At 45.1% G+C, this 27,161-nt stretch overlaps 2 protein-coding genes across 5 annotated transcripts in view; both read left to right on the top strand.

Moving 5' to 3' along the window:
• The window catches only part of prex2 (phosphatidylinositol-3,4,5-trisphosphate-dependent Rac exchange factor 2), a 65,212-nt gene extending 53,374 nt beyond the window's left edge, over positions 1-11,838 (top strand). For all 4 annotated transcript variants that reach the window (XM_063873935.1, XM_063873934.1, XM_063873933.1 and 1 more), the window contains 5 exons: positions 3,954-4,020; positions 4,687-4,877; positions 7,802-7,904; positions 9,843-9,910; positions 11,684-11,838. In XM_063873935.1, the coding sequence (XP_063730005.1) occupies positions 3,954-4,020; positions 4,687-4,877; positions 7,802-7,904; positions 9,843-9,910; positions 11,684-11,729 (475 nt within the window). In that variant the 3' untranslated portion in view covers positions 11,730-11,838. The remainder of the gene's footprint in view (positions 1-3,953; positions 4,021-4,686; positions 4,878-7,801; positions 7,905-9,842; positions 9,911-11,683) is intronic.
• A 1,150-nt stretch (positions 11,839-12,988) lies between these two features.
• c21h8orf34 (chromosome 21 C8orf34 homolog) overlaps positions 12,989-27,161 on the top strand; it is a 38,546-nt gene continuing 24,373 nt past the window's right edge. The window contains exons 1-6 of the mRNA XM_063873937.1: positions 12,989-13,289; positions 19,014-19,158; positions 19,491-19,625; positions 20,877-20,996; positions 23,530-23,558; positions 24,496-24,659. Coding sequence (XP_063730007.1) covers positions 13,221-13,289; positions 19,014-19,158; positions 19,491-19,625; positions 20,877-20,996; positions 23,530-23,558; positions 24,496-24,659 — 662 coding nt within the window. The 5' untranslated portion in view covers positions 12,989-13,220. The remainder of the gene's footprint in view (positions 13,290-19,013; positions 19,159-19,490; positions 19,626-20,876; positions 20,997-23,529; positions 23,559-24,495; positions 24,660-27,161) is intronic.

Genomic DNA, 27,161 nt, shown 5'->3' with positions numbered 1-27,161 from the left:
ATCCACAAGTTGTGGCAAGAAATAACAGCCAGAAAAGTGCTTTTTATTTACTTCATTTGAGGACCTACGCCTAGAATAACATCAGCAGAATGCACATCAGTATGTAGATAGTTTTGAGATACATTTCTTAGGACATATGGTCGCCTCCTCTTCAGTAGGGAGGAGGAAACATGATGTCCTGAGGAGGGAACGTCTTCTCCTCCAGGACCCTGTGAGAACGAGGAGGGGAAATTGAGAGGGGAATATGAAGAGCCAGAGGAGGGAGGATGTGAGGGGAGGAGGATGTATTTCTCAAAGACAGATTTTCCCTCTTATTGACGGAGGTTCCTGGAGATGTGCTGCACGTGTGCTGCAGGTTGTGACATGTTGATGCTCTGCAGGCTTTCAGCTGTCTGTCCTTATTAAAATGCATGTGGCACTAATGAGGAAATGTTTGGCAGTGTGTTACTACACAGTCGTTAAATTTCTCATGGTACACGCCGGGATACAAATGTAAATGGTCCGACAGATGGTGGTGGAGGAGGTGGAGGAGGAGGAGGAGGAGTACTATTGGATGTACAGCAGAGATCAACACATGGATTTATGATAAATGCTGTGTTAGTTAAACAGCCTCAGAGTCATTAGGGCTCCCATCAGCCACTGGGAATCTCTGCAGTGCAGTGGTAATCACAGATACTCCTTTTGTCTGTAGCAGAGATCCATCCTCTCTCCCTCAGATGACACTGTGCTCTCAGAGCAAAGTTACTAAACCTGTGGTATATATTAGGTAGAGCTGTGTAGATCGTCCGATCACCTGTGAGCGTGCTTCAGCGTTGGATGCTGTCCTGAACAGACTTTTTATCCAGTTTAAGTAACATTTTGGTGCTTTTTAACCAGATGAAGGGTTTTGGTTAATGGAACGACTTGATCTAAGTCATAGGAGGTTCATAAAAATAATAGTTTGATATTAAAATTAATAGAAATATATTTGTATTTCCTTTTGTTCATTTTCTCTATATTTTATTTACGTATTTATTGTTTTTCTATCTCTCTCTATATTTCCTTAATTTGTTTTAATGTAAATATTCTTATGTTGTTATATATTTTCTAATTTGATCATATATTTAATAGTCATTTTGAATGTTTTCTTTATTATTCACTACTATGAATCCATAATTTCACGTCTGAATCTTAAGAGGAATGATATACGCTAAGACTGCTAACCAGGTGAGCTTTAATAGCTTATACACATGGAAATGTACGCCTGTGTAAGCTTTTATTCCACAATCGTGCAGCTAAATCCCTACACACACACCTCCCCGACAGGCAGCGGTGTAAATCACACTCCCTGCTCTCTGCATGCTCTCACAACAATGCATGTGTGACATCACTTCAACATGAATCAGCACAACAACAACAACAACACCACAAATCTGAGCTCAACAGACGTCATGTCTGACGGATGGTTGCTCTGCTCCTCCCTCGGGCGGCTCTGAATAATGAAACAAAAGCTGCTGCAGAAACACATCCTCCGTGAGACGTGTTAGGAGCAGTGGTGCAGCACAGGAGATATGATGACAGAATTAAACACGTGTAGTATCCTACCTCTCTGCTGTGAGGACCGTAGATCCATTCATCACCTCTCTGATTGGTTCAGTGAGCGGCTGTAACGATGACACGTCTGCTCTCTTCTGTGCTTTGTAAAGACAGCAGTCTGCAGCTTCAGGGTCTGTTTTAAAGCAGACATTTTCTTTGCATTGCTAACATTAAGTTGCCTGTTTTTATTTATTCCCCTCACTTTATCACGGAGCACTCTGAACGACCCCCACTGTATAAATACCTTTTTATGGATGTACCTGCAGCGTGTGAAGGTCTCCTCCCGCTGCTTGGGCTTCATGTAGTAACTCATGTCGGACAAACAGCTGGTGATAAATCAGGAAGTGTAAATAGGAAGTGAGGAAGTGACCTCCAGAAGCAGAGATCTCCATCACAGCCCCGAGGACGCTGCAGGGGATTGTGGGAGATTTAATAATGCAGAGTGTCACTCAGTGAGGGATTTACAGGGACCAGCATGCACCTCTGCAGCCTCACACACACTGGTTTTAGTCCCAGACACTCGAGAGCCGTCTGGAGGTGTTTCTGTGTGCCGTGGATAATGTGGATTTTCCCACGCTGCATCTCTAAAGAAAACCTCTTCTTCTGTGGCGTTTGGGGCTGTAAACGGCCTCCAGCGTCCCATTGGCGGCAGAAACAAAGAGAATGAAGTGTCCTCATCAGCCCGATAACATAAAGCCTCCAGTGTGTGTGTGTGTGTGTGTGTGTGTGTGTGTGTGTGTGTGTGTGTGTGTGTGTGTGTGTGTGTGTGTGTGTGTGTGTGTGTGTGTGTGTGTGTGTGTGTGTGTGTGTGTGTGTGTGTGTGTGTGTGTGTGTGCTGTCCACAGGTACAGTTTCCCTTATGTGTTTTAATATTGGATCAGGAGGAGCTGTGTGGAAGCCTGCGGGCGTTAGAGCGGGGTGGCTGGAGTCCACAGGCTCAGAGCTAGAGAATAATAACACACACCCAGCGGATGTAGACTTAATATATAGAGTGTGTGTGGGCTTCATATTAACTTCTCCTGCAGGAGTCCTCAGGTGTTTCAGAGCAGCTCATACTCCCGATAGTCCTCAGATAGAGACTTTAGAGGGCGAGACAAGGTGCTTTCATCCAGAGATAAACAAAGCTGCTCCCAGACAGATAGGATTACCAACCTTTAAGATAGAAGTCTGCATACATCAGCAGAGCAGGAGTCTGACTCACCGAGAGGTAGAAACACACTGTCCTGTTCCTCCTCCAGTGCTCTTTACCAGAGTATATTCTGTGAGCATCTTTTAAATGACACGGCCATCGTGAACAATTACGCGCGCCGTTAGCTCTGAACCCTCCGTTAGCTCCGCTTGTACTGATTTAGTAAAGCATGCCATGAGGTCAAAGGGAAATTTGCACACAAAGGGATTAAATACCCGGAAAACTTTTGACAAGTGGAGGGGGGGAATTGTGAAAGGTGACTCAGAGATTTATGAGCTGAAGGGAAGAGGAAACCAACGCACACACTCCTCTAGCCTTAATGAGTGAGGAGCTGGACTACCAAAAGCATTACTTATATATCAATTACTCACCCCATGATACTTTGAGATCTTGTAGGAAACTTTTGCATGGTTAAAACAGTGGAAATTTAAGGACTTCAGGATCATATTTTGCAACTGAAAACTTTATGAAAGAATATGATATGTTATTATTTAGAACACTGTTAAACTCATTATTGAGCATGCATCCTTCTCTTCCAGATGAGTTTAGATGTATTTTGCTTTTTCTAAATGCAACCTCCATTTATTTAGCACAAGCAAGAAAAGCAACCCGTAACTCTCCCCTCTAAGAGGAGCTGATTTCATGATCTCCTCCCATCTGATGTCATAAAGGCCTTGTTTAAATGATGGCATGACAGCAGAGGAAAGTGTGTTTATGATAGGAGCATTACGGACACCTCTCGGCCTGATTTGATGACTCCTCTTCTCACTGATTCCAGAAAGCTGTTCTCTGCAGATGATCCACGTCACCGTGGCTGCTGGAGAAGCAGTGATTTCATTACAGGGGGGGGATTAATCATGGTGGTGCTATTTATAGCTGCTGAATTACTCTCATCTGATGCAGTCTCAGACTGCTGAGTGTGCACGTCATGCGTAATGTGCTGCCCCCTGTGGAGGGGGAGGGAACGACTCCCCCTGCATGAATGAATGAGTGTGTTGGAGTGACGCCCAGAAGTTCAGTGTGTGTTTCTGCTGAGCTGGACCCCCGTTACTCAGCTGATTGATGGTCACATGACCAGCATGTGGCCTACTTCCTGCTCCTGATGACCTCACGCTGCAGAGATGATCTGCTGCAGTGTGTCACACACACAGCTGGGTTTTTATTCACATGCTGTCCCCCCCCCCCTTAGGGCGTTCTACCTGGACCAGTCCAACCTGCCGCCCAGCTCTGCTCCCAAAGCGGCTCTCATCGATAAGGTGAGGACCTCATGGAACAACCGGGTAACAGGACCCAAATATCTTGTCTTTACTGATGTTGGAAACAGAGAATGGACATGCTAGAGGCTGGAACAGCTTTCTGTTACTATTGCATGAAAAATGGAAAACTCAAGTCCTGGGCTTTGGGTTTTAAGTCTCAAACCAGTCGCAATGCACCTCCAAAGTGTAGCGGAGTCATTGGGGTTAAGTCGGGGGTTGCAGCTCTTCTTTGGTTTAGACCAAACTCTGAAAGTATTTGCACTCAAGTTCCAGGTCTAAAGTTCGAGTTTCAAGTCCCCCTCTGTAACTTGTAAACTGGAGTCACAAGTCATTGAGGTAAAGTCCAACCTGCATGTCTTTTTTATAAAGTCGAGTTTAAACTTCGTTGCAGTCGAGCCAAGTTGAGTTAAAAAAATTGTTGGATTTAGTCGAGTGTAATCCCACATTTTTGACCTTGTCTTTATTTTGCAAGTCATTAGTCTTTGCACTTAAGTCCAAAGTCTTTATCTTAGATTTCAAGTCACCAGGCATCTCTGCAATAGGTCCAGGTGAAGTCCTGAGTCACTGGTGCTGACGTCCAAGTTGCAAGTCACCAGGCATCTCTGTGTAAAATTATCCTCACAAACATAGTCATTTCTTCTTCTGTCCTCCCTGTCCCCCCCCCAGCTGATGCGGCCCCTGAACGCGGTGGAGGAGCTGTACCGTCTGATGGAGAGCTTCATCAGCTGCCGCCGGAGCCCCGCCTGTCAGTACACGGCCTGCGGGGCGTCGGGGGTCGGGCTGCTCAGCGTTGCCTCGGAGCTCTGCTCGAGACTCGGGGCCACGCACATCGTCATGTGCAACAGCGGCGTGCACCGGTGAGTGTGTGTGTGTGTGTGTGTGTGTGAATAATGTTCATTTATTACATCCTCCTTACACCAGTCCTCCCACAGTCCCGTCTGCTTCTATTCTCCACAGTCCTCTATTAATACACACATCTCTGCATTAATTACCAGCAGCATATTCCAGCTAACGGGGGCCCTTTGTCTCCGAGGGTCTCTCAGACTCTCTACCCGGCAACAAGACAGGTCAATTACTCCATAATTACTGAGCTCTATAAACGGCTTCATTCATCCAGACACCGGGACAGAAACATCCGGATCATTTGTCACCGCTGATGCCCCCCCCATTCCTCTCTGAGACCCTCTCTCTTCAGCCCCGACAGACTCCATATCTCACACACACACACACACACACACACACACACACACACACACACACACACACACACACACACACACACACACACACACACACACACACACACACTCACACACAGGGAGCAGGAGTGATGGTCTGATAAAGAGAGGCGGAGATCTAATAGAAAGTTCCTGTCTGACTGCTGCTACTTTACTAACCCCCAGCCTGTGTGTGTGTGTGTGTGTGTGTGTGTGTGTGTGTGTGTGTGTGTGTGTGTGTGTGTGTGTGTGTGTGTGTGTGTGTGTGTGTGTGTGTGTGTGTGTGTGTGTGTGTGTGTGTGTGTGTGCAGCAGGTGACAGGAGCTGCCATATTGAGGATTATTTGTGCACTTCCTGTAAACACTCTTTGACTCTGCAGAGCGGCAGACTGACAGCGTGTGTGATTCACCGTCAGGGGAGATTTACCTCCTGATGCACGGGTCCACAAAACACATGTCATTTTATTTTGACGGGCAAGGTCCTGCAGTACATCTCTCTCAGGGTTCATATGCATCTTTAAAGAGTAGTGAATAGTTGGTGTTAAAGTGTCTCCAATACATTGTTGGATCCATCTTGCATCACCGTCAAACATCAGAAAAAGTGCAGAAAATCCGTCTTTATATTCATTCCAAGTTGCATTACAAAGCCCAAATCTGACTTTCCTTGAACTGTAGGAACCCTGCCTTCTTGCTGCACACAGAATGCATGATTATATTGCATATTATAAAGGATTATATCATACTGCATATGAATGGAAGTATCAGCTAAATCAACATCACTATTTGTATGTACACTTATATAACCCACTCTGGCTTCCTGCAGATCCTTAAAAAGTCTTTGAATTGATCATTTAATAATACTATCTTAAGATCTTAATTTGCCTTAAAATGTCTGAAATCAACCTTCGAAAGGCTTTAAAGTGCCTGAAGAGTCTCAGAAACAGGCAGTTTTTAATAGTTTTTTCAGACTTTGCATTGTAAATCCCAAACATACATCCATATTTATCATAAGTTAACACAATTATTTTGCTAAACTGTTACACAGACCTGAGAAGCTTTAGAAATGTGCAGAAAATTGAATTCCACGTAGCATTAAACCTTAAAATAATCCATGCATTGCTGGTATAAACAGAGTCCTCAGACAGTAACAGTAATGAGTAAACTGCATTATGAGTGTGGCAGCCTCTCTATGGATGGGATTAGCTTCTCCTGATGGATGAGCTTTAATAACGGGGACATATTTAGGGCGTCAGCACTTTAAAATATGCAGCTCTACTCTCTCTCTCTGTCCATCACGGCTCCAGAAACTATTCTAACTTCAGCGGAAGAGGAGTAACGACTGAAGAGACGGAAATGGATCTTTGCTTTGTATTCACTGCAGACTCTGTCTCTGAGTGTGAGCGGGATAAAGCAGATGGTGTGAATCACCTATTTGAGCAGGCTTAATGAAGGGTGCTAAACACACACACACACACACACACACACACACACACACACACACACACACACTCTGTGCTTCATGCTGCTCCAGCTGAAGGGATATTTCAAGATCCTCAGTGTGGGAACCTCTAAATGGAGCTTAAATTGTACCAGACGTCCTCCTGCAATCGGGGAAATGTTTGGGAATGACTTCATATCTTTTATCTCACTGTTATAAAGTCATGCAACTCCAGGGGGGGGGGGGGGTTGAGTCCTTCTCTGATTGAGTAGCAGTAAGCTCCACATCTGCAGCTCCAAAGTTGTGTCCTCCGTCGGTGTGAGATTCTAGCAGGAGGACAGCTCATATTTCCCAGCAGCCCCGGGGCGGGGTGAGCTGATGAAGGAGAGGCTGGGTTTAATCTGCAGTCTCAGGATCGATATATGAGGGCAGCTTGTTATCAGAGAAAGGTCAGCGCTGACTCTGACTCTCAGGGTTCCTCCTCATCCTGTAACAGAGAGTGTGTGTCTGCTGAGTCACTGTCTCACACACACACTCACCCTCAGGGACACGCCTTTGCCTCGGGAGGAGCATCGATCCTGAGGAGGACAAACGGGAAGTCCTGGAAGAATGTGATGCAGGGAGACCTGATGCACTCTTCGCTGTGTCTTCATATTCCTGCACAAAGAGGAGGAAAGGCTTTGGGTTGTTGCGTCGGAGCCTGTTTCTGTTTGCTCTTCTGAAATTGCTTAATCCCTGCAAAAGAAATGTATTACCTCCATTCATCTAGCAGCACCGTGTCTCTGTGTGTACGCTTGCTGGCTCTCAGGCAATGGTTTATGCTTAGGTCTGCCACTCGTCGCATAATGAGAGGGATGAACACACTCCCTGAGTATGTGTTATATCTGTAAAGCAGTCGAGCCGTCGTCAGCGTTTGGTTTGATGCTCTGAGGCTGTTGTTTATTAAAAACAGTACGGTGCAGATAGTGGAAGGAGAGGAGAGTTATTTGTCTGGATAGTGAATAGCTTTTATGCACATTTGATTTCCTTTGGTTGGAATCATTCCGTTGCATTTTGAGAAAGTGAATGAGAACGAAGAGGAGCCGTTATTCTGCAGATTATAAATGCATGCTCTCTGTCTCCCACAGCTGCACCCTCAGTGTGACACTGGAGCAGGCCATCCTGCTGGCCCGCAACCACGGCCTGCCCCCCCGCTGCATCATGCAGGCCACTGACGTGATGAGGAAGCAGGTGAGACTCACACACCTGCACACACACACTGTTAGCATCTCTGTTTGAGCTGCTGGGAGGGAATGTGTGTTTCATCCATGCATCCAGAATCAAATAAGGCTGATGTATCGGTGCCTTCAGACATTTTCAGCTCTTTAGTCGTTATTTGATTCATGTCAGACACTATTACTTCAGTAGGAATCCATATTTTAAACCGAGCCAGCATTCTAAGAATATTTTCGGTGTGTTTGCACGATAGAAATCCTTCCCTTGCTGCTGTCTACATTATCATTTACTCCACATCTCCTTCTTCTATTTCACCCCTATCTGATTCCAATTTAATCCAACATGCATTCAGAGCAAGCTGAATAAGAAGCTGCACAAATGAGGCGCTGGGGAACAGAACCAGGAGACTGCAGAGAGTCTGTTTGGGGTCAAGGGAACAAATTGCTTTACTCAGAGCGTGCACATCTGCAGAAAGCTGAGACCGGACAACGGGGTCTGTGAGGTGGTGGTGGTGGGGGGGGGGGTTATATTGCAGTGAGAGTAGAGCTCTGAGATCCTGCGGGAGGAGAGGCATTTAATTCCTGCTCTCAGAGAGCTGGGCCGAGGGCCAGGAGGAGGAAACTGTGTGACCTTCAGCGCTAATGCACTGCATGAGGCCGGGACCAAATCCTTCTCACAGAGGGTGTGGTTTCAGAGAGTCCTACTGCAATATGGAACGTGCAGGATTTATTTTGTTCCTCGTGCAGGAGAGGTTTTAGCTGTAGTTGACTCAGCTGTTTCCGTGCATCATCACTGAGAAGAGATGATATCCTCGCTCCTTCCTCGCTAAATATTCACTCTGACTGCACATTAGACGCCCCAGAGGCTTCATTCAGCAGGGGGATGATGAGGGATTCAGGTCCAATCACAGCTTGATTTGTAAACTCCTGCTAGATCAAAACACATCAAATGAAACTGATACAAGACTCCCCCCTGGTGATATCCATTCCTCCTTGGAGTTTCCGCAGGAGTATGAACGTGTTTAATATTATTCAGAATACCTGCAGCATTCTGAATCAGTGAAAGACTTTTGCGCAGGATTGCTGCGTCATGGTCAGACTTATTGACCATGTTCGTCTTATTTTGTGCAATATCACTTTGAGACGTTGGATGCTTTGTCATCAGCAACATTTCCTGTTGGAAATGTCGTACCGTTTGGAGAAGTCTGTTTTACTTAAATTCTCTGTCAAAACATGAGCCCAAATGGTCTATTAGTAAAAGTATTTGATGGTGTGTTCAGACGCTATGGACCCAGGAGGATGAATCATTTCCCTTTCCCTTTAAACGTTGTATTTGTCCAATACTTTAAGACCTTTAGCCTCATCTACCTTTAAAATCTCCTCTTGTCATCCTCCTGGCGCCATCACATATGTGTGTTTAGACATCTTACATCCACTTGCTGTAAAGAAGTTCAGTCTGCAGCGGTCCTTCAGGACCACAGGGGGTGTGTCAGTGATTGCTGATGCTATCTGTAGCTAACGTTGAGATAGCTGAGAGGTCAGCTGATGCAGAGACATGATGACCTCTGCAGAAACTGGTTAGATTTGTGTTCGTGCGTCAGAGAGGAAGTGCAGGTGTCTCTAACGTTAGTGTATCTGCAGACTGTGCACAGACAGGAGCAGTATCCTCCAAACTCCTGACTGCTCACTTTATCTCCTCCCAAATACCTCTCTGCCAACTAAAGAGGAAACAGAGTAAAGACAGGGAGCAAACAGCAGCTGGGGATTTAATTTAAGGCCAAAAACAATCCTAAAAAGATTGGAAATGATGCCTCTTCTCTCACAGGTTACTCGTCATTCCCAGTCCTCGTTTCAAACTTTATTTTTGTGTGTTTTCTCTTTATATTATCTCCGATTCCTGCCTGGTGCATTTCCTCTTGATCCATGATGACATGAGTTGCTGTGTGTGTTTCAGGGAGCGAGGGTTCAGAACTCAGCGAAGAATCTGGGAGTGAGAGATCGAACACCGTCCTCCGTCCCGAGGTAAAACACACACATCTTTAACATACAGAGACTCCATATGTCTACTGTCTACCAGTTTATATAACATATAATGGGTAGTACTCTAGGTTTGTGCGTGTGTGTGTGTGTGTGTGTGTGTGTGTGTGTGTGTGTGTGTGTTTTCTGTCCAGGTATGTCTGTGTGTTTTGTGCAGAGATGTAGTCATGTGTGTGTGCAAGAATGTTGGTTATTTGTCTCTGCTTCTTTCTGTACGACTGTAAATGTGTGTGTGAGTGCGTGCGTGTGTGTGTGAGTATTGTGCAGCACTGGGGCTAAACATCTCCCTCAGCAGCTCCCCCCCCCGTTGGTGGGTGACGTCCTCAGTGTGACAGGCGGCCCTTTGAACCTCTTAGTGAAATTGACAAATATAATTAAGTGTGTGGATGATGAGTGGGGAGACGCAGAGAGGGGGGGGAAACCACTGTGTGTGTGTGTGTGTGTGTGTGTGTGTGTGTGTGTGTGTGTGTGTGTGTGTGTGTGTGTGTGTGTGTTCAGTATCATGAGACATTAGCTGCCTGTTCTCTTATCGGAGGAGTGAATTCAGTGAGCGTTCGCCCTGCAGCGTTTTCTCCTCCAGATCTGAGCGTGTGATTATTATTTAAACTACAGCAGGGCATGAAACACAGCTGGGGGGGACTGCACAGAGAATTAGAGACACTGATCAAATCGGGAGGGTAATGTGAAGAAACGTGTTGTTACAGTTGTGTTTATGCTTGATTTTAAGAACAGCCTTTTCTCAACGAGAGCAAAAGATTTGAGCGCTCTAAAGGATCATTTAGACTACAGCAGGGACTGAAATACAGCTTAAAGGTCTGAAAATGGGCAGAGATTTGAAAAATACTGTTTAAATATGCAAGATAAAACTAAAAAAGGGTCGTTAAACTCATGATTCCTGCAGAACAGAACATAAAAATGCTTGATTGTAAGAACTCATCATAACAGCCTTTTGTCGAGACCAAAAGATTTGAGCGATGCAATCGATTATTTAAACTACAGCAGGGACTGAAGTACAGCTTATAGGTCTGGAATTGTACTGAGAATAAAAGAAATACTGATTATTATGCAGAAAATACAAACAAAGTGTTGTAAAAGTCGTGCTTCCTGCAGAACAGAACATAAAAATGCTTGATTTTCAGAAATCCAAAAAGGAGAGCACTAAAACAGTTTGCAGGGTTTCTAATTATCTTACAAACTAAGTAATGCATGATTCATGCAGCTTCTCAAACACCATGCATGTAGCTTTTGGACACTTTTAACATCATTATATGATCTGTAATGAAATCCTATTTAGTCAGTTACCCTGCAGCCTTCTCTCATCGAGACCAAAAGATTTGAGCAGTGCACTCGATTATTTAAACTACAGCAGGGACTGAAATACGGCTGATGGCTCTACAAAATGTACTTACTATAGAAAAAGAGAATAATACACAAAGCGTTGTTAAAGCCGTGTTTCCTGCAGAACAGAACATAGAAATGCTTGATTTAAGGAACTGTGTTGTGAGGATTCCTTATAATGGTCATATGTGTGTGCAATAGTATATTCCTGGAGCACTTGCTAAGCTCTAAAGTCGTGTTTACGTGTTGGAATATGTTTGTTGTTGTTTGTTTTCTGCAGCTCAGCGTTGACGGTTGTCTCTCTGCAGCTTACCTTCTGATTATGGCTCCAGACAAAGAGCGTCTCTAACGCGCTGCTCTGTGTTCATGCACTAAACAACAGACTCTAATTAATAAACGTTTGTTTGTTTCTCTCTTCAGGTTGTACAAGCTGTGCCAGCCCCCGCCCCCGGATGGTGACCCATAATGCATTGGAAGAAGCCGATGAAGGATGCACCAATAAGAACAATATTGGGTCCATTTTTATATCCCACAGTCGCTGCCTAAAGTGTAAATAAAAACATAGTATTTTTTAATACTTCATATTTTTATCGCTGTACTTTGAATTCATCTGAAAAAACAAAGACTCATCCTGAGAAAGCAAAGAATTCAATCCAATCAGGGGTTAAAATGACGTTTGCTCTAATGAGGGACGTTTGAGTTTAATCTGCATATAAAACATGCAGCATAAAGATGGTTCAAGAGCACATTGGCTCACTCTAGCCTCCTCAGCCCGGCCTTTATTGCTCAGCCTTGGATAACAGTGTGTAACCTTTATTACAAATATTCATACGTAGTGTGAAGCAGGTTTCAGAGCTATGAGGTTTACTCTGTAGTTCTTTAATGGACAGAACTCAGGATTAAAGCGTCTCTTCTGATTGGACGTCTCGATCACTACTATGCAAACAAACAAACAAACAGGTGGTAATAAGTCAATAAGCTCCAGCAGAATGTGATTTCTGCTGCAGGTTTTCCTATAAACACTTTGACATGTATGAAGCCTTGAATATGTGCTTTTATACGCCACTAACCCGTTGTTATAATGTATTACAATACTTTGATATCAAGAAACGCTTCTGTTTTTATTGTTTTACACATTTCAACATCACGTGCACTTTGGTTTTAATATTGCAAAGCCTTAAAGATATTATATTTCCTCATTAAATGCATAAATGTGAGTATGTACACAATATATTGAGTTGAGTTGTGTTTTTATCTCATAATTTAGACTTTTTATTCCATATTCAAGACTTTTTTGTAATGGTTTTGGCATTTTATCCTATGATTATGATTTTTTTCTGTCATTAATTGTGACTAATATCTTATAATTATGACTTTTAATATCATAATTTCGATTTTATATCTCATAATTTAGTCTTTTAATCACATAATAATGCTTAGTTTGTCATTATTTCCAACATTAAATCCATAATAGTGGCTTTTATCTCCTAATTGTGACTATTATGTAATAATCTGGACTTTTTACCCCATAATTTAGTCTCTTCATCACGTGATAAACGATCATTAGTCATTATTTCCAAAATCAAACCCATAATTATGACTTTTTAAAGTCTTTTTTATGACTTTACTGTCTGTAATTATGGCGGGAATGGGCTTCCATAATCAACAAAAAACACAGACCAGTTGCACTTCCGGTAATTAGCAGGCTGCCTCTGCGCACCTGCTGTTGCGCAGCTGATTGTCGGTCAGGTGGATCCCGGATCAGGAACCGGAGAGGAGGCTGTGCCGCAGCCGGAGAGGAGGGTCTGTCTCTCTGTCACTGAGCCCCACAGAAGGGGAGGGATGGTGATGCTCCACCGCCTGCACACCCTCTCTCTGCAGGACATCTTTCGGGGACGCTTGGCACCTTTCCATCCCCTCATGATCTCATCCCGATAAACGGCTCCACAGTTTCCCCATGGCGTCTCCTCAGCAGTCCCGGATTCAGTCCTATCTGGAGAGGAACAAGATCGGACGCCTGTTTGAGGTGAGTGCGCCAAGTTTAGGATGAAATGACACTGCTTTCCTCCGGCTGGTACACGCTGTGGGTTTGTGCTCCCCGCGTGTCAGCTGTGAATCCCCGCGGGAGCAGCTGAGGCACTCTGCTGTCTGACCCGTCCTCTCTCTGCGTGAGATCATGTGCTGCAGAAACTCCGCGGGATGAAATGTTAGGGAGGATTCTGCAGGACTGGGTGATTCTGATTCTGATGAGGGAAGTGTGTGTGTGTGTGTGTGTGTGTGTGTGTGTGTGTGTGTGTGTGTGTGTGTGTGTGTGTGTGTGTGTGTGTGTGTGTGTGTGTGTGTGTGTGTGTGTGTGTGTGTGTGTGTGTGTGTGTGTGTGTGTGTGTGTGTGTGTGTGTGTGTGTGTGTGTGTGTGTGTGTGTGTGTGTGTGTGTGTGTGTGTGTGTCGGGGTGATTCTCAGTGTGAGAGCATGACTTCATCCTTTTGTTTGTCGCTGGGTCTCCTGCAGGATGGCAGCCAGGTGTGAGGCAGGGATGGAGAGGAGACATGAACCTGCAGGTTTTCTGCTTAAGTCTTGCACTAAAAAAGACCAGCAGCTGTTTTTATGTCCCTGAAATGCACGAGGAAGAGGAGGAAGATGTGCAGAGTGTTTGTTGCATGATGTGTGTTCAGAAAATGCTGACATGTCACTTTGTGCACACAGTAGTAGCAGCACACGGGCTGCATGTTAATGAGAGAGCGTAGTGAGGTGTGTTTCACCCAGCGACGGAGATCTCTATCTGTGTGTGTGTGTGTGTGTGCTCTCTCCGTTTGTTTTTCCATCTCCCTGCTCCACCAGGCCCCCCCTCTGTGCATCACTTTGTGTTTCCTATGTGCTCATTACATGGTGTCGCCTTCATGTGACAACTGCAGCTGATTAAAGCCGGCGGTGTTCGGGGTAAAACCACACACAGATCACAGAGCTTATTTCATCCTCCAGCGTGTCCGTTATTCAGTCTGGAGTTGTCTTCAGACTGGGGATGTGTGTGTGAGGATATCTGGACGCTCCTCTGAGAAGGAAGGCGTCCATGTGCACCGAGCTGTGCAGAGACAAGCTCCTCTCTCATGAGGAGGATCCAGGAGGAGAGGCTCCGGAGGGTTCGGTAATTTACTCTTTTTATCTGATCCAGAGGACTGGCAGCAGAAGCAATGATAAAGATGTTCTGCTGGGTGCGTAAACTCAAGAGGCGCTCAGTGAAGGAGGCAATTCAAGCGTGAGGATGACTGTTATTTCCTGCACACTGTTGGACCCATCATTGGTTATCCACAACTTCTTCAGGAGCAAAAGGCTAAAGATAATCATTGTTTGTTGAGGCTCAAAAACAGTAGAGTTTGTCTGTTATTAAACCTGAGTGTCTGCAGATTAATTCCATACCAAATATAACATGATGCAGTCAAATTTGGCACACTAAAACATACCATAACTCCACCTGTCTCTTATCTTTACCGCCCTCTTGACTGTTAGGAAACCTGGAGGGACAATCGAGAGATTTGAGGTTGATTTAAAGGTTAATTGTCACAAGTGTAGTTTCTCTAAATCTAAAGTCCTGTCTCCTCAAATATTGGGACACTATGGTGCAAATAAACATCTCAAATGCAGCAAAACAGGAACAATGTGACCCTCAGAGCGGATGATTTGGGGCTTAAACTGAACCTAATTTATCTGCTCTGCATCCATTACAGTACGACCTGGAGAGAGCGGACAGTAAGTGACGTCGTCTCCACAGAAGTAGAATAAATGATCCTATCTCCTGCCGGTTGTTTCCGTGAGAGCAGCAAAAACCCAAATCTGTCTCCTCCCTTAAAGGTCATCTTACTTTGATATTTCTGCAGGAGTATGATGTGTTCAGGAGCCTTCAGAGCACCGGTGTGTCGTGCAGGAGATGAGCTGCTCTGTGATCCATCCTGCTCTGTAAATGATGAGCTTATCTTTCAAATTGATCCCCTCCTAAAACTGGTAATGAAATGAGATGGCATGCTGAGTCTCCAAACATCCTCCAGAGAGTGCAGAAGAAGCAGAAGCTCTTCGATGATAATTGAAGTAATTTCATCCTCTTTCTGATTAATTGATTTTCTTTGCAGTCACTGCAGTGCAGCAAGAGGAATTACACTCATTAAAGCGGGCATCAGGATGCTGTGTGTGATGCAAAAGTGTGTAACAGGATAAAGAGGATTTCTGCATTTATTGGTGCAGCTGCAGGCAGAAAGGAAGCCGTTTTTTCGTCACATTTTAAGAGATTAATTTGATACAACAGGGAAGTGATGGATCATATGAGCGAGTCTAAATAAAAAAATGTCCCCCAGATTGAACTGTAATTGGTGTAGAAGTCAAATACTGAGAAATACCACCGTCTCTGGGGAATAATTGGGGTCTGACTGTCTCCTAAAAGCTGCAAAATACGTCTGATAATATTTATAATTTGGTGTCAGCTCAGTCAGGATTGAGTGACTGATCTGATTCATTAAACAAAGAGAGTAAACTACATGAACCATGAAGTAATCAATTTGATTCAACCAGATTAGATGTGCTTTATTGATCCTAAATTGGTAAATGCTACAGCAGCATCTTAACGAGGCGTTGCATTGAGCAAATATCTACACATGTTTAGAGCTTCTGCAGATTACACTGTGAACTCTGCACTGCTCAAACCCTGACCTTCCACTTACTCTCATTTATGCTCTTGTTATTGAATGTGTGTGTGTGTCTCTCTCTGTTGTAGGTAACAAACGTAACAGCCTCTCACTTCCCCTCACACGGCAGGAGGAATGATCCCAATTAGTTTGAGATTTACAGATTTAAAATCGATGAGGAGGAATATAAAAACGCTGTGGAGCTGAACGCTCAGTCAGCCGAGACGCTCAGGTGCAGCGAGGCTGCTCCGTGTAGTTTAATGACTTTCCTCCCCTCACACACACACACACACACACACACACACACACACACACACACACACACACACACACACACACACACACACACACACACACTCTCAGTCTGACCCAGCAGCAGCAGTACTCTCTGACTTCCTGCACACATGCATCTGTGATTACCTGCTTCTCAGGGCTGATACCTGTAGATTAGAGAGGATTTGTGTTGCTTATAACCTGTAGTTTCTGCACGTTACGGCGTAGGAAAAGATGGCAAACCCATGTTAAACTAAATAGTACTCATAGTAGAACAGTTGTACCTACTATAAAACACGTCTGCATGCTTTTTCAACATGAAATAGTAACCGAGTTGTAGTCGAAGCATCAATAATTCAGCCCCTTCGTACTCGTGCAGAGAAATGACCCCGGCCATCTTTCTTGTTCTGTTTGAATATGTAAGTAATGATGGAAATGGACTTAAGGCACTGCTGAAGGATGACTGAGGGGATGTATTTCCGGTGCGTCAGTGTGCATAAAGCCTCTGATGATGTCAGCCGGGTGACTGCCTCTCCTCTTCCTCACGTCTCCTCCTCTCTGCTCAGATCCACGTGAACCTCCCATCACCGTCCCGTAATGACCTCTCTGCACACAGAGCAGCGTGACCTGAAACAGCCCGATGATGGTAGTCTGGTATCAGGAGATCTTATAGAATAACAAGTGGACTCACTATTCCCAAGGTGCATGCTTGAAATTCTGCAGGTTTACAAAAGGAAAAGAACAGGGATGACGTAGCTGCATCAGCTCTGTCCATCTCTCCAGGTTTACTGCTCCTGCATTCTCTGTGTGACTCAAACAACTGGATGCCATGTTTTCCTCCCTGTGCTACACTGGATATCTGCCAGAAAACATATCTGTTCACGGCACCCCAAACCCTTATGTGTCTTTTGCTTTCACTTCTTAACAAAAGCATCTTTAAAAAGGCCTTATTTTGTCCCTTTTCGGTATATATCAGTATGTCAGCGCTTTGACCTCCTCCTGTATGCTGCATCTTACTGAAGAACCGCTCATGTAAACGTCAAACCCGACACGGATTGACGACCAAAACAAGAAGTGTCCCAGAAGGTTTGATCCCTCCTCTGATTCCCTCTGATCTAACCTCCTCAGAACAGGAGGGGTCCAGAGTTTCAAACAGAGGAGATGTGTTTCACTGATCCTGCAGCCCCCCCCGCCGTCCTTCGATCACATGACCTTCCTCTCTCCTCTCCCTCATTCTGAGGACTGAGTCTCTGTCCCTGGAGGTTTGTCCTTGAGACTTTCAGAGGACTCGGTTTCTGTTGGCCGGCTGACAGATCGTCAATTACCTGCTCCGACCCCCTCTGCCCGGGGCACAGCGATACCCTCCCCCCCCAGATCAGATAAGGACTGCAGGGCCGGTTTCTAACTCCACCTGTTGGTCCGATCAGTCACTGATGCTGAGGCACCGACATGCAGAAGTAGTCTTTTTGGATCCCTTTGTAGTCCTTTGAGTCCTGTTACTCCTCTTTTATAGTACTTGATAGTCTTTGGTGCTGTTTGCAGCTGTTTTGCATCTTTTAGTAGATATTTTAAGAAGGTTTGTGGTATTTTTGGCCCTTTTTATTCAGTAGTTTTCGGTCTCCTGCATGCAAAGTGTGATGCTGTGTGGTCACTTTGCTTTCAATAGAAGTTCTTTGTCTTTTTTTTGCATCTAATCCGTATCTTTGTTGTTGTTTTGCTTGTGTTTTTGTGCTCTTTGCTGCAGTTTTGCATGTCACTGTAGTTATTTTGTGTTAAGTTGGCACTTTTTTGTAGTAGATTTCAGTGTCTTTGTGTCCTATCTCCAGCCTTAGTGTGTGGCTTTGTTGTGGTCCTGCCCCTTTTGCAGATGTTTTGCATCATTTAGCGGTCGTTTTGGCACTTTTTTCTTCCCCTTGTAGTTGTTTTGCCCTTTCTCATATTAAGTGTCTGTCCCGTTGCAGAGTTTCTCTGTCACCCTATATTCATTCTCCTTTTTATAGTGGTTTTATGTCTCTCTGTAGAGAAAGTGTGTTGCTTTGTGGTCATTTTGCTCCTTTTCATAGTCCTTTTGTGTATAGTATTCTCCTCTTTGATAGGTCTTATTTTCACTTACATTTTGAAGGTGAAGACCCTGGGTACCCCAGACATCATTCATAGAGACATATGCAGCTGGTTTTGCTCCTGAAAGTCACTTTGCATTAAAGTCTACTCGTATATATGACATGTTTCCCCAAATGCAGTGAACATCTTACTCTGGTTCCTGTCAAATGAAATCTGAAGCTCCTTTTGTTTCAGCTCATTAGCATAGAGAGTGTAGCTGTCAGAGAGATGTGACTTACATAATCTAATGCATGCACCTTTACCTACCTCTCTGTGTTCATGGTGTTGTTGGGGGGGTGAAGGAGTTCATTCAGAGCATCGTGCTAAACTCTGCAGGAAGTGTGTGTGTGTGTGTGTGTGTGTGTGTGTGTGTGTGTGTGTGTGTGTGTGTGTGTGTGTGTGTGTGTGTGTGTGTGTGTGTGTGTGTGTGTGTGTGTGTGTGTGTGTGTGTGTGTGTGTGTGTGTGTGTGTGTGTGTGTGTGTGTGTGTGTGTGTGTGTGTGTGTGTGTGTGTGTGTGGCATCAGCATCAGCAGAACACGATTCTGACGTGGAAACCCCGCGGCTCGAACCGGGGTTCTGCCAGTCTTCCTGTTTGATGGTCGCCTAAGCTGTAAAGTGCTGTGGGAAACCCTGCACACACACACAGAAAAGGCTTGCCAGCTATAATACCCTCTCCTCTAACTCCTCCCTCTGTGCTCCTGCAGGAGTTGATGACCAAATTGATCACAGAGACCCCTGACCATCCGATCCCCTTCCTCATCGATCACCTGCAGACCAAGCAGGGCAGCCAGGGCAAGCTGCACCGAGCGCTGTCCGGCTCCGCAGCGCTGTGGGCTCAGAGCTCACCGGGTAGGCATCGACGCTATAAACACACACACACACACACACACACACACACACACACACACACACACACACGCAGACTGTACATGCATGCAGGACGAACACAGATGCAGTATGAGGCATGCACACATTTAAAGAGAGACAACAGAGCGTGCAGAGATGTCCTTATCCTGTTAATTATTACTCGGATCTGGAACTGATCCTCTCATTGCATGGTCTAAAATTGGATATTTTAATATCTTCTGACCTCCCTCTACCCCCCCCTCTCTACGCTCTCCAGACATTAGCATAACTGGACCTTCTGCTCAGTGAATGTGCCTATCTCTCTCTCCACACAGAGAGCAAAAACCCCCGCAGGGAGAACAGCAGCAGCTACGAGAAGCCGTGGCAAATCCATCCAAAGAAACCCAAGAAGTCCAAGAGCGACCTCGCTGTGTCCAGCATCTCACCCCCCTCCCCGGAGTCCAAGTCCTGTGAGTGTCTCCATCTCATTCTCAGTAGCTGTATGCATCTCTTCTTGCAGCTTCTAGTAAACACTGCTCATGTTTCCTGAAGTTGCTCCAGATGTTCCTCCTGATGTGTGGCCCCTGTCAGCCTCTGTAGTGACTGCACACACACCTCCTCACTTAAGAACCTTTGATTACCTGTTGTACCCCATTACACGCTCCATTGGGTTTAATCTGCACTTTAAATGTGATGTAATTAAATGTTATTAAAGCTGTCAGTCCGCCGCCCTGCAGACGAGTTCATTAGAAAGTGCCGCTCTATTTTTAGTCAGAAGAGGAAGAACTTCTTTATTTTAGCCATGTAATAAGATAGATGTTGGGATGAAGCTAAGGTCAAACTTGGAGCTTCAATAATTTAACTCGGTGCTCCGTCACTGCCAGACCGAATCTATTTCAGTCGGCGGTCGAGGAGACAGGAAGTGAGAGGGAGTCAGAGCAGATGCACCTGAGAGGGAGTGAGGAGCCTTCAGACCCCGTCAGAGGAGCAGCATGCTGAGATCATGAAAGATTGAAGTCAAAACGCTGCTGCTGCTCATCATTATTGTAGCAGCAACACAACAAACAGCGCTCTGATCTTTCTGAGGGAGGAAGGGTTCATTCCTCTTCATCACTGATGCTTTAATCTGGCTCTTAATCTGAGCGGTTAGCAGAGCTGGGAGAATAAAAGATGCTTTCTTTATTTGGCAGACAGTGTTTACAGCGGCTCAGGCAGGGATCAGGAGGATGTTTTTATCAGTTTTCAGATCAGAATTGCACAAAATCTGTGTGCACTTTCACAAACAAATCAACAGAGAGCTCCTTGGTTGCACGTTGTACTAAATTCCAAGTTTTTGCATCAAAATAGGAGTCTTTGTTGATTAAAATGCATTCCCTTTAGAGCGTCTGCACGTCAGATCATCTCTGTGGGAAGCACTGCTTCCATTGTATTACGTGTGTGTGTGTGTGTGTGTGTGTGTGTGTGTGTGTGTGTGTGTGTGTGTGTGTGTGTGTGTGTGTGTGTGTGTGTGTGTGTGTGTGTGTGTGTGTGTGTGTGTGTGTGTGTGTGTGTGTGTGTGTGTGTGTGTGTGTGTGTGTGTGTGTGTGTGTGTGTGTGTGTGTGTGTGTGTGTGTGTGTGTGTGTGTGTGTGTGTGTGTGTGTGTGTGTGTGTGTGTGTGTGTGTGTGTGTGTGTGTGTGTGTGTGTGTGTGTGTGTGTGTGTGTGTGTGTGTGTGTGCGCAGTGCCGCGGTCCATCGAGTGCCCGTCCTGGGACTGGAGGGAGAGCCGGGACTTCGACGAGCTGAACCACATCCTGCAGGAGAGCAAGAAGCTGGGGAAGGCTCTGGAGAGTCTGTCCCGCAGTGAGTGTTAACATTAAAGATGAACACTCCTAAAATAATGTCAATATGTACGGCTGTTATCCTCTAGATCACATGTGTCAAACTCAAGGCCCGCGGGCCACACCCTGCCCGTGAATGAATGATCTTTGGCCCGCATGACAAAATCTATTTACTATTAGAGCTGGCCCGCCGGTATATCATACGCGCCACCATAATACTACAAATCCCATAATGCACTGCCCGTGCGTCGGCACGTCAATCACAAGCGCCCCCACTCGTTCATCAGCACTTCTGTCAACTTTCATCCCTCTCCCCACAAAATGGCTAAACGAAAGGTGGACTTTGAAAACAGGGGTTTTCAAGACAGGTGGGAGGCACAGTACATGTTGGCGGATGTAAAGGGCAAAGCTGTGTGTCTTCTGTGCGGAGACAGTGTGGCTGTAATGAAAGAATACAACATAAAAAGACACTATGAAACGAAGCACCACGACAAATACAAGCATCTGGACACGACACAAAGGCTACAGAAGGTAGAAGAATGAAAAAGAAGCCTGGTGTCACAGCAGGCTATGTTCACTAAAGCCAAATCACAAAGCGAGGCTGCTGTTAAGGTTTTATTGTGGCAGCAGAGATTGCAAAATCATCCCGGCCCTTTACCGAGGGGGAATTTGTCAAAAACTGCATGATTAATGTTTGCGACACCGTGTGCCCAGAAAAAAGGCAAGCATTTTTAAATGTGAGCCTGAGCCGAAACACCGTTGCTGACCGTGTTCGCCACCTTGCTGCCAATCTCCAACAACAGCTTGTGGGAAAGGGAAAAGCTTGCATCGCGTACTCCCTTGCTGTGGATGAGAGCACCGACACTTCTGATACTGCCCAGCTGTCAATTTTCATCCGTGGAGTGGACTCAAGCCTGTGCGTAACAGAAGAGTTTTTTGGATGACGCTCAATGCACGGCACAACTACGGGAAAGATCTCTTTGAAGAGGTGTCCAGATGTGTAGATAACATGGGGCTGCCGTGGGATGAACTTGTTGGACTGACAACAGATGGAGCACCTGCGATGTGCGGTCAAAAAAGTGGATTGGTGGGGAGGATCCGAGGAAAGATGCAGGATGAAAACGTCACAAGTAAGCTGACAGCTTATCACTGCATCATACACCAGGAATCGTTGTGTGGCAAAGCCTTGAAAATGGAACATGTAATGAGCATCATAACACGAGCGGTTAACTTTATCAGAGCCAGAGGTTTAAATCACCGCCAGTTCAAGTCTTTTCTGGCCGAGTTAAATTCGGACTATGGTGACTTGCCCTATCACACAGAGGTGCGATGGCTAAGCCAGGGAAAGGTGCTGGAAAGATTTTTCGAGTTTCGTGAGGAGATCTGTGAGCTCATGGAAAGCAAAGGGAAAGACACATCAGAGCTCCGAAATAAAAGGTTTCTGTGTGACATCACGAGCCACCTGAATGCACTAAACCTGCAGCTTCAGGGGCGGGGCCGTGTCATCACTGACATGTACGCTACAGTGAGGGCTTTTAAAACCAAGCTGCGCCTGTGGGAGACGCAGATTCTTCAGGAAAACTTGAGCCATTTCCCGCACTGCCAAACAATGAAAGAGCAGGTCGCTGCCGCTGTTTTCCCAACCAGACAGTTTACTGAAAAACTCGGCATACTTGGTGCTGACTTCACACGGCGATTTGCCGATTTTGAAGCCCAAAAAAGCAGGTTTGAACTGCTCAGTAATCCATTTGCAGCTGACGTGGAAAGCGCACCATCAAACCTGCAAATGGAGCTGATCGAGCTCCAATGTAGTGACACACTGAAGGCAAAATATGAGTCTGTGGGCGCTGCAGAGTTTCCACGTTTCATCCCCGACACAATGCCCCATCTACGCTCCCAGGCTGCTCAAACGCTCTCTATGTTTGGCAGCACATACTTGTGTGAACAGCTGTTCTCTTTGATGAAGATAAACAAAACTTCACACAGCACTCGTCTTACTGATGAACACCTTCACTCAATCCTGAGGATTTCCTCAGCTCAGAGCCTGACCCCAGACATTGATGAACTTGTAACCAAGATAAGACACCAAGTATCTGGCTCAGACAAGTGAGCACCACAGAGCAGCAAACGGTGCTTTGACACAGTTTCAGTTTTTAATGCAGTTTAATATTTGCATTGTGTTCTCTTGCTACTACAGGACATTTGATTTTTCTTTGAATAAATTACTTCTGGCTGTTTGCCTGTAGAAAATGTTCTTCTTTCATTTATTTCATAATTAATGTTGTTTTATAGGCAATAATCTATAGGCCTTGTTAGTTCCAGGTTCAATATGTGCAATAAGGTTGTTTCAATACGTTTTCAATAAACGTGGAACCCGTCCGGCCCTTGACTTGTAGCAATTTCTTAATTTCGGCCCACTGTGTATTTGAGTTTGACACCCCTGCTCTAGATCTTTCTTTAAGCAGGAACTATAAAGCGTAGACCTGTCTGTAACTGTGAGTCCTGAGAGGAAACCAGATGTTCCTGTGATTTAAAACATGTTCCCCTCTCTGCAGGCATCGCCATCTCTGATGAGCTGGACCAGGTACAGACTATATCACACACACACTGATCACTCATACAACCTGTGAGAAAAAGGCCTAAGGATAACCCACCGGGATTGGGCGCTTCATGTGTTGCTCGAGTCTGATCTGAAACAACTTGATGAAACAGATTCAAAAAATTCACATAGATGCATGCACGGTTCTGCAAAACGCCCGATGCCGTGCTCTCTCATTAGACGACAGATTGATCCTCAGTGAGCATGGCCTCTGCAGCTGCTCAGTGTCTCCCCCCCCCAGATACTTAGACATCAGGAGAGGCTGGGTCTGCTGCATGTTCTCCTCTCTGTGTCGCAGTCCTTGGCTCTGAGCCCGGAGACACTCCTCTGGTCTCTCTGCGGGACGGGGGGGGGGGGGGAATACTGATCAGTCTGACCGTGCTCAGACAGATCTGATCTGATGCTGTCCAGGAGTCAGACCAGCGGAAATGGGGGGGATGTTTATACTCTCTGGGAGACGGACCTCAGACGGTTCGGTGCTTTTATTTTGAAGGGCATTAGAGTTAAAAGATGCTGCAAAATCAGTTCAAATTCTATCAAAATTGCAATATTTGCGAGTACAATAAATGCTAAATATATGCAAATATTTGAATCAGGTGTCTGCAGAAAAGAGTCCACAGACCAAATAAATCCGTGTTTCAGAGCCTCCATATTTTAGAGACTGACAAATAGCAACGCTGAAGCAATCAGGTATGTCATTAGTTGGCAATACCTGTATTTGTTGATTTAACTAATCAATTAGTAAATGAAGTGCTGCAGCTGCTGCATTATGCATGCTAAACACTTTGAGTTTAGTCCTTAAAGTTGAGAGAATAGCCAAAAAGTGCTTGAATTTCATGTTGTGTTAAAAAGCCTTAAAACTTCTTCTCTTTTCCACATAAATCTGCATTTTTGAATCCTCTTTTTCTTATTTCTCCTTCAGAATTTGGGGGGCTATAACTCGGTGGTGCGGCCCCGGGTGGTGGGGGAGTGGGTCGGGCGGGAGGAGGAGGACGCGGACCCCCTGGCCTCAGAGATGCTGCAGCCCCCCGTCCCTCGAGCTAAAACTGAAGTGTGCTGGAGCGTAGACAGCAGCCCTGCAGGGAGGTGTGTGTGTGTGTGTGTGTGTGTGTGTGTGTGTGTGTGTGTGTGTGTGTGTGTGTGTGTGTGTGTGTGTGTGTGTGTGTGTGTGTGTGTGTGTGTGTGTGTGTGTGTGTGTGTGTGTGTGTGTGTGTGTGTGTGTGTGTGTGTGTGTGTGTGTGTGTGTGTGTGTGTGTGTGTGTGTGTGTGTGTCCTGAATTGAAGTTCTCTCCCAGCTTGTGTCGGCTCCTCAGACTTCCTGCCGGAGGAGAGCCCCCCTGAACCCGGCTGATAATCCCATTTCAAAGGCCTGATTAAAACATTCTGCTCCAGCCCCCCATTTCAAATTAAAGCTAACCTCGTTCCTCGGCGCTCAAGGCCAGAGGAACTCGCTGCTCGGTATTTTAAAAAATGGAGCATTTCTCACAACGGCCGGTGTGAACGGAGGAATACTTTGACTCTTTGTCATGAACGTTTCAAAACTGTGTGTGTGTGTGTGTGTGTGTGTGTGTGTGTGTGTGTGTGTGTGTGTGTGTGTGTGTGTGTGTGTGTGTGTGTGTGTGTGTGTGTGTGTGTGTGTGATCATTCATATCAAATCTTCATTTTAAACGTCTTCAGGAGGAAATCACTTCATAATTCTCTGAGCTTTTTCTAGACTCTCCTCTAAGTCCAAATGAAGGAGATCTGGAACACGTAATTAGATTTATTCTCAGCTGAAGGCCACTGGACAAAAAGCTCCTGGCTGACATCCTCTCTTTCCTTAATGATCTTGAATAAACTAAATTTACTTAAGTCACACAAAAGAAGCTCCTGCCACTCCAGACTTTTCCTGAGAATCAGGACTTTTTCAAGGTGTTCTTCAGACTCAGAGTAATCCAGTCACAGATGACGTGCATGAGCAGAAACTTCTAATGCATCATTTAGCATACTTCTAGGTGCAAAGATGCAAGCAAATACAGCCTGAAACAGAGGATGCTGGAGCTGCTTTGTCCGAGGTAAAGTGTGTTAACTAAAAAGATGCATTTAAAAGGAGGTTAGCGTCAAACGTTCTATCAGAGGAGATAAAGCTGACCACTCTGAGCATGTGGAAGCTGCAGAAATACTCTGTGTGTTCTTTTAAAAGTGCTCCTGTCTCTGAGCAGAGCTGACAGCGGTGTGATTAGCTGCAGGGTCTTTGTGTAAGTGCAGGGGCTCATGGGAAGTTTACTCAAGAAAGTGGTTTATCTTGACAGATGAATGAGAACTTCTTATCCCATAGCCTTTTAGTGCCATGAACTGTATTTCTGTTGTATATTCCTCCTAACAGAAACAGACTTTATATTGACTTTTTATCCAGTTTGAAGCCTCTTTTTTCCATGCACTCGTTACATCTTGCTGCTTTCTAACCGGGATGAAGGATCTAGGGATGTTATGTCTAGATCTGAAGCAGAGGAACAAATGGGGCCTCTGCAGACCATTTACATTCACTTAAACACACTTAGGGCCTCTTTAAACGTCTAAAGGATGTTTCAATATAGGAACATAATATTCAGCTTTAAGAGAATCCCCCGCACAACCTCGCTTTATGAACAGATCTAATTATCCTTACGGAGAGTATGAAGGTGTCTCGTCCTCCTCCGACCCCGAGTCATTCAACTGAGATTAACATCACATTAATCCCTGCAACATAAAGGTGGTGCAGGATCTGTATCGCAGCACGCTCATTAGTGCTGCTGCTCACTGGAGAGCAGAGCTTTAGGGAGCAGGGTAATTTAAATTCTTCATATCGGTGTATTGTTTTTAATTTAACAGCAGCCCAGGAGACTTATGGTGCAGTGATGCAGATGGGTCCTGCAGAAAAAGCTGCTTCCTTAAAGCATCGAGCTGCTAACCGTGTGTTTGTAGAAGCTCCAGCAGAATTCATCTAGTATTAAATGAGTCTAAATTAAATGCAAAGGAGTCCAGATTTAATGTAAAACAGGAGCTTTGTGTTCATTATTAGATTAAAGCACTGTTGAGGATTCATTTGATATGTATTTTTGTCCTGTCTGCACCAACAAACAAACAGAAATACTGTGTGTGCGTTCTCTGTTTGGTTGTATTTGTTTTGCATTCCTGCCTTTTTTAATTATCTTAACTTCTCCTCTCCGAACGCCGTCCATTCGGTCTTTCAAACAGGCTTTCAACAACTCCTTTTTAACCAAATATCCTCTGAATACTACATCTAAGTCTCTGCTGCTCTCCTTCGGATCTCCTTCCTGCTAACCGAGTGTTTTGCTCCTGCAGATCTTCTCCTTAATGACTGTGCAGACGCTTTAAATGCAGTCACACACACAGAGGGAAACTCAACATCAGGACAGATGAGGATGAGAGGGTGTAATTAATACAGCAGCACAGTTATTTTTACACATGCACATTGAGTCTGCTGTGTCTCCGTGGCTGAAAGCATGCTATTATAGATGAGGATTCACATTCAAACTAAAGGCTTTGTTGTCATGCAGAATAGCGTAGTTGTTGGCAGTTCAAATCTAAGGCTCTTTCAACAGTGCA

Source organism: Eleginops maclovinus, chromosome 21 (genome assembly GCF_036324505.1).
Source record: "Eleginops maclovinus isolate JMC-PN-2008 ecotype Puerto Natales chromosome 21, JC_Emac_rtc_rv5, whole genome shotgun sequence".
NCBI lineage: Eukaryota > Metazoa > Chordata > Actinopteri > Perciformes > Eleginopidae > Eleginops > Eleginops maclovinus.
Note: the sequence above shows the minus strand (reverse complement) of the source record. Positions and strands in the feature narration are given on the sequence as shown.